Source organism: Rhinoderma darwinii, chromosome 8 (assembly GCF_050947455.1).
Source record: "Rhinoderma darwinii isolate aRhiDar2 chromosome 8, aRhiDar2.hap1, whole genome shotgun sequence".
Taxonomy (NCBI): domain Eukaryota; kingdom Metazoa; phylum Chordata; class Amphibia; order Anura; family Rhinodermatidae; genus Rhinoderma; species Rhinoderma darwinii.
The window spans coordinates 13,027,725-13,040,739 of NC_134694.1; the positions used below are offsets into that span (position 1 = coordinate 13,027,725).

A 13,015-nucleotide genomic window follows, 5' to 3' on the forward strand; every position below is an offset into this window, starting at 1 on the left:
TTGGTCTATGCGTGGCGCGTGAAAAACACGCGGCCCGCACGGACCGAATACACGCTCGTGTGAATCCCCCCTAAGTCAAGTGTCCCTTTAAATTTGCATACGTTATTTATGGAGGTTTTGGGTCGATCTTTACAACACAATCTCTAGGTGATGTCTATAATGTCAAATATAGGTTTACACCCAGGCTTTAAATTTTGCTATGTGACAGGACGCGTCTTGGTCACAACATGTTCCACTATGGTCTATGGTGAATGATTTGTTGCAATGGCGTCAACTAATCAAATTCTAATTGGCCGCCATTCGGCATCTGCGTCATACATGCGGCTCATTCAGTCAATGCTAAGTTACATTCTCTTGAGGTTTATCCCACAATATTAGTCTTCAATGCAGGAGACCGGACTGAACGCTACCTCTACCCAACAACAAATGCAGCAACTATAATGTATTCTTACACTTAACAGCATTGAGAACCCTGGAGTCCAGAGGTTTCCTGCTCGGGTCGCTGGTCGAGGAGCGTATTCCTGTCCCACAGCTATTAGCGAGGGTATTCCTGAAATGAGAAAATATCGGCAAGTCACAAAACTGTAATAGAAGGCAAAGAATATTTTCTTCGAAAGCACAAATACTGAAAGTTACCTTCATTACCCTTCTGTTTTCACGTTTATTTCTGTTAATTTTTACGAATGACCAGCTTAGAAAAAAACCCAAAAACAATGTTGCTACCTGGAAACCATCAACAAGTAGGCTAGCTTATTATGGTTTGTACAAATACTAAGAGAAGATCAGCTCATTATTATATAAATAGGTCATTATGAACACACGACCATCCAAATAGTCTGATTAACGTGGGAATCAATCAGCCTTGAATTCATATCAAGCACCGAGTAGCTCGGTCAACAGCAGCTTCTTGATGGTTTCCAGGTAGCAAACAGAGTTGAAAACAACAAAGAAAGTAATGAGGATATATTTGTAAGTAGATTTAGCAGTAATGTATATTTATTTATATTTAGTGGTTTAGGTTACATTGGTGCTCGCAGTGTGCTGTCGCCATTCTTTGTCTGCGATAGATTTGATACTAGAATTTATTTCTGGACTATTTAGCGAATGTTTCACCTAAAAGAGGACCTTTCACCTCTCCTGACATGTCTGTTGTAGTAAATACATGTATTCGCCATAAAACAAAAATTCATCAGCACTTTTTCTTAAAGCTCCCTGTTGTGCCGTTCCGCTGTTATTCCTCTTGGAAAAGTAGGATTTAATTGACAACTTACCATTCCCCTTGTCAATGGGATGTGTCTCTACACACTGTAAGCACTGATGGGACAGGGTCAGACTGTATAGGGACATCCAGTTGACGAGGGAAATAGTAACAGCCAGTTGTCAATTTAGTCATACTTTTCCAGGAGGAATAACAGAGGAACAGCACAAAACAGAGTGGCAAGAAAAGGTGCTGCTGAACTGTTATTTCATGGGGAACGCAAAGTTTTACTAAAATAGACATTTCAAGAGAGCGGACCGGTCCTCTTTAATGTAGTAAATCATTCGTCAAAAAAAATAAAAAAATGTTTGGTCTACGCATATTTTTCCTTTTCTCATACTCTTGGTAATTTGCAGAGGTTTCCATTTTATCTCCACCCCTATGCAGTGAAATAGTTTGGTCCACATCTTGAATCAATTACTAGAAGAGTCCAGCTTAGATTATTGCTAATTGTACCGGCAGAGGTTTTCTTCCACAAATATTTAATCATATTGGACACCGTATGAGGCAGCCAGCGGCTCCTAGGGTTTCAGATCATATTAAAGCGCTGCAGCGGAGAGCGGTGTTGTGGGCAGATACAATTAAACCCTTATTCCCGACTGCAAGATAAATAGAATAAAACCACATTTGACGGATTGTCGCCTTTAATTGACCCTATGCTTAAAATTTTTGTTCATGAAAATCTAGACTATAACATTCATTCTGGAGTTAAGAAGTTTGACCAAACATGGATATATACGCTGAATGAGGATTTGTACATGATTATAAAAAATATGGCTGCTTCCTTCCAGAAACAGCACCACACCTGTCAACAGGTTGTGTCTGGTATTGCAGCTCAGCTCCAATGAAACGAATGAGCCTGAGCTGTAGAACCACACACAACCTGCGTACAGGTGTGGCACGGTTTCTGGAAGAAAGCAGCCATTGCTTTTCGAATACTGGATAACCCCTTTAAGGCGAGTGTACATGTTCAGATTCACTTATGGGAGGCTGTGGTTCCTAAGGGCATGTTTCTAGCATTGGGATCTTAAAGATTTCGCCTTAAGGCCAGGTTCCCACGGGAGGGCTATGCTGCATAAAAATCATGCAGCGTGTCTGACCTGGAACCCGCAGGATTTCCGCTGCGTAATTAAGCGCACATACTTACTCACTCCCGCCTCTGATGTCCGCTACGGCCTCCCTGGATGACATTCCAGGCCATGTGACGCTGCAGCCTGTGATTGGCTGCAGCGGTAACATGGGATGCAACTTCATCCCAGGAGGCTGGACAACAGAAAGAAGGGAGGGCGATCTGGGCAATTGTTTTTTTGTTTGTTTTCCTGCATTGCAATTTTTGCAGCGTAAACGCTGCGAATACACAGCAAAAGTAGCAACACTTGGCTTTCTGTTGCCTGTTTTGCATCCCCATTGAAATCAATTTTGGAAAACCCGCATCACAAAAATCTATGAAAACGCAGCACTAAATTCCGCACCGCAGGTCAATTTATTAACGTCTACGCTGCGGTTTTTTTCCGGCAGCGAGGGCATGAGATTTACTAAATCTCATCCACTTTACTGCTACAATAAATCCTGCAGAATTTCCGCACAGAATTCCCTTGCGGAAATTCTGCAGCGTTTAGGCTACGTGGGAACCCGGCCTAAATGTCTGATAGGTGGGGTCCCATCTCCGGGATCCCCATGTAACAGGAGGAGGTGGTTGCATCTAGGAGAAGACTGACTGGAGAGGTGGCACAGATGAGTCGAGTCTAGAGTAAAAAAAAAAAAATCCTGCTCATGGACAGAGTTTCGTTGGCGATCAGGCGGTCTAGGGGGCTACCAGCCATTGCTACGACATCTAATTTTGGGTAACTTCGATCAGTCATGCCTACTTATCAGGGTTGTTCTGTTTTACACATGGTTGTACGATATATTACAATGGGCATGAAACCAATATTCGAGAACCTACCGGTCGAAAAATGTGGCAAGAAGTCTTCTTAATAGGACCTTATGTTTCACTCCTGCACAAAGGTGGCAGTTCATGAGTTGTCCTCGGGTGATATAAACTCCAGACCCTATGGAAACATATGAGTTGTTAAAGATTATTTCCCCTGAAAATAAAAAGAAAGACCATGAGTTGTCCTCTTGTATGAAGTTTCTTCATAGGCTCATCAACTTTTTTTTGAGTTGTCGAATACATGGAGGATTTCTGATACAACCACAGCCAATACTGTGCCCATAAGGGTTGTCAACCAACAACCCGCCACCCACCCCATCTTCTCTTACTACTCTGTCTATGTAGAGTCACAGTATTTATATCCGTTCTATAGTTGCTCTTGCATTAGGTAGAGGAACCAGGAGCCCCGGATGAACTTGTAATCCCACCTAGACCGTTGAATAGAATTAAATATACGATGGTTCGCCAATATGGATATATAATAAATGATATGAGGATTATCATCATTATACAATGGTTGCACCCATGGTTGACATCTCAAGGTGGTTATTGCTCTTCTGAATCCATTGCCATAGACTTCAGTGCATTTTCCTGCCTTTTCACGCTTGCGCAGTACTGAATCCCTGAATGGAACTGAACTGGTTAACCTCATCGTCATGTGAAACTAAGGATGAAAATGATAATTTCTCACTCCATTAAGGAGGAAAAAAAACCAAAAAAGATGCTTCACGACTATGAAGAGGCAGCCGTTAAACCTTTTTACAAATCACAGTCACCGATAAATCGATGGAATCAGAAGAGCAGCGATGGGCTATGGTGAAAGCTCTTTGCCTCCCCCCACCCAGTTCTCATCTTCTTTACCTTGAATGAACTCCCACACATAGACCGGCAGCGCAGAGATCTGCGGGTATTGATTCTAATTATATACTGCTGACTGCAGAGGAGCGGAACTCCATCCCCTCTAGTCAAGTCAATATGCACACTGCGAGATAGGGAGGGTGTCTGCATTATAACACAAGCAGCAAGCCCTACTCTTCACCCTACTCTATAGGCAGGCACAACAGCTGTCTAAATGGCATTCCTGAGCACGGAAAAGGCGGCTTTGGCAAAATGAAACATTTTTATTACCCTTTTCTATGTTAAACCGGAATCTCATAATACCCCGTAGACCTGACCGGTAGGCAAAATGGACTGAATGCACAAGAAATGGAGAAAACACACGCCATGGTCTGTGGGATCACATGCACTGAACCTTTTGTCGGCCATATAGGCGGTCAGTGGTTTTACTGCTCCACTGTGCCTCGTCACTATGCCCCAAAAATGTATATATTCCAATGAATATACCCCAAAGGTTTAAGGATTTGACTCTCTAAACAACAGTACTCTATTTCATAAAGAAAACATTTAGATATACACCATAGTCTGCGTTACTGCTTGACAGGACTAGATCGACTTTATACAGCTGTTGCAGAGCTGAATTTGTCATTAATATGGGTCTTGGGGGGACGACGACGACGATGACATCACTTGTGTATTGTAAAGGTGAATTTCCAGTAATTCATTTTAAAACAGAAGTAAGGAGAGAACAGAGACTCTGCATTTGTATGAAGCCTGGGTGACTATGTGATTAAATCTATAGCTGTTAAATATGGTGCTGTAAGTTCGCTACTTCCTGTACCCATCTTTAAGCGGACGAAGCACAACTGGCTGATACAAGAAGAAAGCACAACACACAGTGATAGAACAAGAGAAGGTTTGATTAATGAACAAGAAGATGGAGGTTTAGTAGAGTTATCTCCGGTCCCATGTAAAGTCACAGATTGTTTCTGGGCACCCTGTCATTCATCCGCTACTGTCAACTTCCCCCGACCATGAAATAGCGGATAGTGAACAAAAGATTATCTGAAACCGCCGGGGAAGGTGTCGTGTTCCTTTAAGTAATGTGTAGAATGGGGCGAAAAACCTTAACACCATGCTATAAGCCATAATATAGGCTTTAGAGGCTCGTGTCCTGTGCCGTTCGCCCTAGCCCAACTTTTTGGATATAGCAGCCAAACGCAAGAGGGTTTTTATAGACCTGGACCGACAATGGTGACAACTCTTGGTGAAGGCCACTGTCTTTCCTTACGGATACGAGAAAAGTAGTAGTTAATATGGCATAATGAAGTCTTACTCTTAAAGTGCGATTATCAGGCACCTCAAAGGTTAATGCGACGGTTCGGAAAGCAAAAAATATGTTGGCTTCTCCAAGAAAGGAGGGGGAATAAAAAGCCCCTAACACCTGCCAATGGTGATATTAATGCAGGGGAGAGGAAATAAAACAGGCGCTACGTGTATTATGAGCTGGAGATATTAATCTGCCTTCCGCAGATTGAAAAATGCAAATTGTCCTCATCCACAGGTGTGCCGAGACACGATTTACAGTTGTGTCTCACTGTGAAAATAACCCATGTCATATTTAATGGCAGAACATAAAACGTAAACTGCAACAAAATGAATATTCTAGCAGTATAACGAGTGTTGGTATTCTGTATGCTAACAACCATTTACAGTGCCCGGGCTATTGTGCTCTGCAAGTAAATTGATTTTGTTGGAAACGTACACAGTGCTTTGGATGTCAGGCTTGCTTAGTGGATGTGACCGTTCAGGAGAGGCCACTTAAAAGGATAAACCTAAAGTCCCCGGATAACGTCTGTGTTTGGAGGCTTCTGCCAAGACCACCCATGGCCATTGTTAAAAACACGTCCTATCTAATTGCTGCTGGCTACCATTATTGCCTGCAGATACCAGGTACACGATGTACCCGGAATAGATGGCATCTGGCACAAAAACAACAATAGACTTAGAATTCTATGTATATCCACGTTAGATTTCTATTGTAGGGGGGCTGTGATGTTCCCTTGAGGGTCTCCTCTAGGTTCTGATTCCCTTCATCCACAACCTCCCCCATCCTCCAAAGAAGTTTGTGCACTCTAATGGAAGAGATTGGGTGGTAAAAAAGGTAACTTTTTCGTGTAGTCCAGTCTGACGAAGAGGCCTATTTGGTCTTGAGACCTGTGGCTACTCAATCAATGGACTTCCAAGTTGGACTCCACTGGCATCAACACCCAGCACCCAACATCGAATTTGTTAGTTCTCCTATTGTTAGAAAATATGGATGGCCATATACAAATTTTTCTAGGGTCAATCGGTGACACAGTCTATTCAGTTTGATGGTTCGAATTGCTTTACACTACTCCAAACATTTTCCTTCGAGGTTTATAGATGGGGAAATATGGCCCTAATACAACCGGCATTCCAATATAGGAAAGTTGTGAGTAAAGGGGTATTTATAGGGTTGTGAGTGAAAATACATCTATTTAGACAGGCCTATAACATTCCCTAATCTGACTCCTTTCCATGGCCCTCCTTTTAGATTAGTCATCAGAATAAGATTCCCTCACACTCCTTCTCTTCATGTCCGTCATACACGGATACTGGCTGGTGACCGGCTCATGCAGCTTTATGTCACCACCGCAGGTGTATAAAAATGGCCGGACCATTGTACAGAACAAACACTGTTACACTTTGTGTCTCCCTTATGTCCTCATAGATTGTAAGCTCTTGCGAGCAAGGTCCTCACTCCCCAGATTTGAATTGTAAATTAACTTTGTCACTATGTAATGTCTGATATTGTTTGTTTCATGTCCCCTCTAAATTGTAAAGTGTTGCGTAATATGTTGGCGCTATATAAATATTATTATTATTATTATTATCTTCCATGTGGGATCGTTCCCACGGTGGTAAATATGCTTTTGGGTACATTGCTCCACATGTAGGTCCTCAATTAGGCTACAATAGTAAAGTTGATCAGCGAGTTGAGGCAAGTCCAGCTGAAGGAATGAGATTTCATCCTTCAAAACCAGTTTATCTAATAGACCATCCAAATGATTTTCAGAAAGTCTATTTATCTAGTCTTTGGTCAAAAATGGTTGTTTTCAACGTATAAAATTCTGACTATAGTTAATCAACATCATGGGCAGTCTGAGACCACCCTAAGCCCCCAGGTCGAGACTTACGATGTCACTGAACCCAACACGTTGATATACTGGTTGAGCAGCAAAAGCCATCAGTGAAATGTAATGTAATGAGCTTCAGGATGGTCTTATGTAGGGCTTGGTCTTCTTCATGGAAAGAAAGGATAGAGGCCTCCGTTACTAGTCAGATTCTTGTACGATGTTCAATTGCCGAACTGTTCAATCAGCCCCCAACCTTTCCATATCAACCTCCTGTCAATATCGAGGTTTTGTGGTTTCCCGAGAAAAACTCTGGAAATCAGGATTGAACTTTTTTTTTTTAACCTAATATAGTACGTTTCTATTATTACAGAAGAGACGATGGAACTCTTCTTCCCCAGAAGGACTACATTGGTCTACCTGCTGTACATAATCTACCGGTAACTCACTGTATATAAAAACACATGTATATCTGAAGGCAGCACATATATACAACTGAAACAGTATCCTGCACATTTAGCACAAATAGAAAAGCTTTTAATATTCTGACACAAACGTAGGAGAAAAATCAATACACAGAAGTGCGGCCGTGAGATCAGCCATTATAATTCAGACCAATAACGACGTTGTGTCCACTGCAGAATACTGGAGTAGAACAGAAGTATTACCTGCAACTAGTTCCAACTTTTCTCCAGGGTCTCCTTCTGAGTAGAGCTTAGGGTGGCAGCGGTATCCGATCTGACTTATCAGGCTGGCAGGAAGTGCCACTAAGTCTCGGCGGATTAGGACGCAGGAGCGGTTCTCTATAGAGTTCTGGATCTGATCAGCTTTCTCCTGTCCCACTGATTGGAAAAGAAGAATGGCTGATAAGAAACATATCAAAGTCATATGTTGCAATTTCAAGTCATACACGTGTGCAATAACATTATATTATAAATATATTAGGTTATACTCATAAAACGCATTATACAATTTCTTTTGCACCAACATATTTTTCTTAGGCACCATGCACACGACCGTAAAAATTTTACGTAATTATGGACCCATTCATTTCTATGGCCGACGGACACCCTTTTTATTTTACGGACCGTGCTCCCATACTTTGTAATGGAAGCACGGCCCGCAAATGCGGACGGCTGTCCGCGGCCGGCCGTGCCCAAAATGATGGACCGTGATTACGGGCACGGTCACGTGCATGGAGCCTTAGCCAGGGCTGGACTGACCATTCTGGCATTCGAATAGTGCCTGAAAGCCCATGGGCATGGGAGCTCACAGCTCCGAGGTCATTAACAAACAATAGACATTTATGGCATATCATTAGCCCAGCAGAAAGGTGGGTGTGGATTGTCAGGGCACGTGTGTGGCACTCTCCATTATCATTTGTGTTGGTAATAGGCCCATGTCCTCTAATGCTGGGGTCTCCGACCACTTTCCGTCCGCCCCAGTCCTTATAATCATAGCAGTAATGTGCATAAAACTTTGTTAAAGTAATATGGACTAAAACATTACTGAATGACAGTGGGAACTGCCTACATAACAAGGTTACAAAGAGAGCTTTCGTTACTGTACAACAATCCCTTGGACAGGTCACCCCCTTCAACAAAATCAACACATTCATATCCTGGAATACTCTGTGCTGCTTGAGCCTTGCTTCTTCTACTAATTATCTATGGTCTCCACTTCTTCTCAACACACCAAGACACTTGCAGCCCTTAACACACTAGTATTATCAACTGAGTGGACAAGTCACTGCCTCCCAAAAGATCAACACTCATCTGCTGCTGTTGTGATCATTCCTAAGGTCTGATTGGTCACAGAGATCCCCAAATGCAGGTCTAAAGGAGCGGCAACAAAGAGCTACAACTAGAGAATGATCGTCCATGTAAAGGCCCTATTACACCGGCTGATTTTGAGGGACCGCTCGTTGATCGGCGCTCATTTGGAGCTATGTATGGGGACGAGCGGTCGTTACTCCGATTACTCGTCCCCATATGTTATGTCGGCAGCGCGTCTCCCTGTTTATAGGGAGATGCGCTGCCAACAAAGATAATATTTTACTTTTTTAAAACGATACGACCAGCAATGATCGAGCGTTTGCAATTAGGGCAGTTATCGGCAACAAGCGATTTATGAACACTTGTCTGTCAGATAATCGACCACTGTAAAACCCCCTTTACTCACCCTGTAAAATCCTTCTGCTCTGGGCAAATTTTAAGATTAGATTATAATCTAGTTTGGCTTTATATATGTGAGTGGATGAGATCTGGCTCTTCATCCGAGCCTCGCCACACGTTATACGATACGGTTATAGCAGCATGACCTCACATAGTGGACACGTAGAAGACATCTGTGAGTATCCTTACATCATCAAGTATCCAGCATGCGATCTACAGGTGAATATGGCTCAAATAAATTCCGTAGGAGTTTCCTTGGAAAGCCAATTTGGACTCCGTAACCAAAAGGAACATAAACTGGACAAGTGGGATCCCTTTCCTGAGAGTTGAGCCCACCAACACATCAGATCCATATCTATTCACACCCCAACGTTTTGCCTCCACTCCCCCCCTTATTAACGATGTGTGCGGAAGAGATTGGAGGAGATCATTCGTGCTTCATTATGGCCAATGGGAAGAAGAATTACAAACAGTAGGAATCTTGCCCCATTAAAACAGCGTATGTGGATGTAGCCAAACCACCTATAGTATACGGAGCTGTTCAGGCCATGGCTTACACAAGGAAGGGGGGGGGGGAGTTTGTCTAATTTCACAGCCTTGGACCCCCTAACCAAAGATCTGAATTGCTGCCGGTGGCTGTGTATTGTTACTGGAATAAGGAGGTGGTATTTGGGCGAAAGGCGCCAGGTCTTCCCTTCTTGGGCCCCATAGCAACAGCATGGCCCGTCTCCATGGCAAGTATACAAAGCGTCCAGGCTAGGAACCAAGACACTTGAAGGTCACAGCTAAGGACCCCAGTCACAATGTGGTTACTGCTGTGGCCCAAATACCTCAATTTTAATAGGTCTACAAAAAACAACCAGAAAGCCTTGAAATAAGGACCATATCAGCTGGTCAGGGACCACAGGCAAATTATTACAGGTCAAAGGAATTTTACATGTGCAAGAAGGCAAACAATTGGGCAGTGCTCTGTGTAAACAGCCCCCGGGGGTCACTCTGCTCAGAACATGCTGAGCGCTTCATTCATCTTAATAAAGACCATGAAAGGGACACACCAATAGCCAGGAACTGCACAAGACGAGTGGAATACTAAAAACGACACCAACAATGACGCTTTCTTCTTTAAACGTCACATAAAAGACAGATCATGTATGCTTCAGCCATTCTTATTGTTCAATCAGAATAGTCTTTAGATTGTCAGCTCTTCAGCCTTGGTGATGTGCATTCAGATCTGTATATACTATACGTTCAACATCTTGAGGTGCTAAAGTAAGTAAAAGGTTTTGACAGAGATTGATGCGATCAAGCAGCTACTTCTCTACTAACACCGTGCTTCTAAGTTTTATAGTAATCTAACCACTAGGTGGCGCTCAATGCATTTAAATATTAATATTTTGTTTATAGTGCTTTCTCCATTAATTGAGCTGTATACGGCCAGGTTCACACAGAGCAGCTGCAGTGCATTTGCCTTATCACAACTAATGCAATATATACTGACAATTTTTTAATTTGCTGTCGCCTTATATAATGGGAAATTAATTCCACCAATTCTTTAATGGGCAGCCGAATTGGGTGGATTGATTTGTCAATTTTTGAAGGTCTAGTGACCTTTCTAAACAGTGATGTACATAGAAGAGGGACCACCATAACAAAGATCAAAATGGGCCCACCATTACGATGCTAGGTTTTCCCACTAGGACCTGGTGCTGGTTTCCCCCTTCAAACGCTTTCCATGACCCTTGGGACAATTCACCACCCTCTTGTTTGCTACCAATGCAGTGCCTCTGGGGAGGGGAGTCCTGCACAGGTTCTTGCCACCCAATAGAAAAGAGGATGGGACCAACAAGGACTGGGTCCCCTCTCTCCAAGGGCCCCATAGTAGCCACATGGGATACCTCTAAGAATGTGAGTCTCCAAACTTTTCTTCTGCACACATTTGTATTTAGTGGACAGGTCCACTTTAAGACCAAGAGGCTGCCCTTGAAACAGGGTATTTATGGGCCAGGCACCACTGCCAATGTTTGCACATATTATACACACATAAACCATCCCAAAGTAAGCACGGGTGATGGTAACTATTGAGCCGGACGCGGCATAAGAGTCTATGAGATGCATTGTTTTACTAAGTGCCAGGGTCTACATTAACAAACATCAATTATATCTGAGAGGATTGTCACACGAGACAGTACAAAGGAAAACTGACCCGTATTCCTGGTAGGAGGTTGGTATCCTTAACAAATCATAGGTCTTCCCAAAGTGACTCACTCTCCTTCAAGAGCAAACTGTTCTTGCCTTTGTTTGGGATAGCGTTGTGTGACATTTAGACCAAGGAACCCACCAACTATATCAGTGACCATGCCGCACTGACATCGAGAGGGCACTGGTATTGCCTTGTGTAACAGCGAGCGAAAATTGGAACAGTGAGGTTGCCCATTGCTAACTTTGTTTTAAATACCTCACGTAGCACACCCACCCATACTGAGCTGCCCAGCAGTGTAAACAATGGGGAAAATATAGAAGTTGGTAAGTATTTATAGAAGTATTTGTTATACGTCAAATAAACAGTTATCTGCAACATTATTTAACGCAGCTTTTCAATCTACTTTGTAAATAGCTTCCAAAGTTTTTGTTTTTTTTTATTATTTTTAATTTACATTGTGGTCGCCTGAACAATATCCGCTCACAGTACGAGCAGCAGGAACCCTAGAGATCATCTTGTTTTTGAGGAACCCCCATTTTAAAAAGGGACCTACTCCATGGGCTGTGTCTCGTATTGCAACTCATTTGTATGAGTCTGAGCTGCAATACCAGAAACCGTCAACGTACAAGAGCGGCGCTGTTTCTAATCTCATACAACTCAACCAGACTGTTAAAGGAGTATGAGTAATCTTGTGAGGAAATTAAAAAAAAATATAATAATTTATTTCTTTTTACGACCACATGTTTGACTACTACACAATACTTAAAAGTGGTTGCAACTTTCTTTGGCCCACAGGACGTAGAAGGGAAGCAAACTTTGAATTTAGCACTTTGCTGCAAAGCATCATCAACTGTAATTTTGGAACCATGAGGCTTTGCAACAAGACATTTGAGGGTTACACCAAATAGAATTACATACATTTCATGAATATCTTAATATATAACATATCAGTAGAGGAACTGCTATAGGAACCGACACGGATACAGGGCCAGGGAGGTAAGATGGTGCCAAACCTCACCCAAGTCACAATGCCCGCAGCCCCAACAGCACCGCTGATCCATGTATGGGGTCAAAAAAGGAGACGATAACATACTCTCAGGGCAGAGCGGTTCCAAAAGCTGCCAAGGACCATTTACCAGGGCCCGCCCGAGGACAATAAATCCAGGAGCAAATTTACACCACCCAGTATTATTTAGCAGTGTATGGCGGTATTATTAGGCAAGTGAATTGCAGTATTATGTAGGAACTATATGGCGGGATTATGTGGGCTCTTTATGGGGGTATTATTTGAATACGACTTATTATTTTGGCACTATATGGTGATATTATATAAACTGTATATGGCAGTATCATCCTGGCACTACAGGACAGTATTGGTGAGTGAAAAAGAGAAAATGGCAAACAGGTGGCCCTACTTTGCTTGTTGCCCAAGGGCCTATTTTCTATAAAACTGGC

At 42.7% G+C, this 13,015-nt stretch overlaps 1 protein-coding gene across 9 annotated transcripts in view; it reads right to left on the bottom strand.

Annotated features, from left to right (window-relative positions):
* The window catches only part of NACC2 (NACC family member 2), a 111,881-nt gene that overhangs the window by 7,489 nt on the left and 91,377 nt on the right, over nucleotides 1–13,015 (bottom strand). For 8 of the 9 annotated variants that reach the window (XM_075835163.1, XM_075835158.1, XM_075835161.1 and 5 more), the window contains 3 exons: nucleotides 7,855–8,028; nucleotides 3,204–3,345; nucleotides 453–550 (listed from right to left, as the gene is read on the bottom strand). In XM_075835163.1, the coding sequence (XP_075691278.1) occupies nucleotides 453–550; nucleotides 3,204–3,345; nucleotides 7,855–8,028 (414 nt within the window). The remainder of the gene's footprint in view (nucleotides 1–452; nucleotides 551–3,203; nucleotides 3,346–7,854; nucleotides 8,029–13,015) is intronic. The other variant, XM_075835165.1, reaches the window with a different exon arrangement.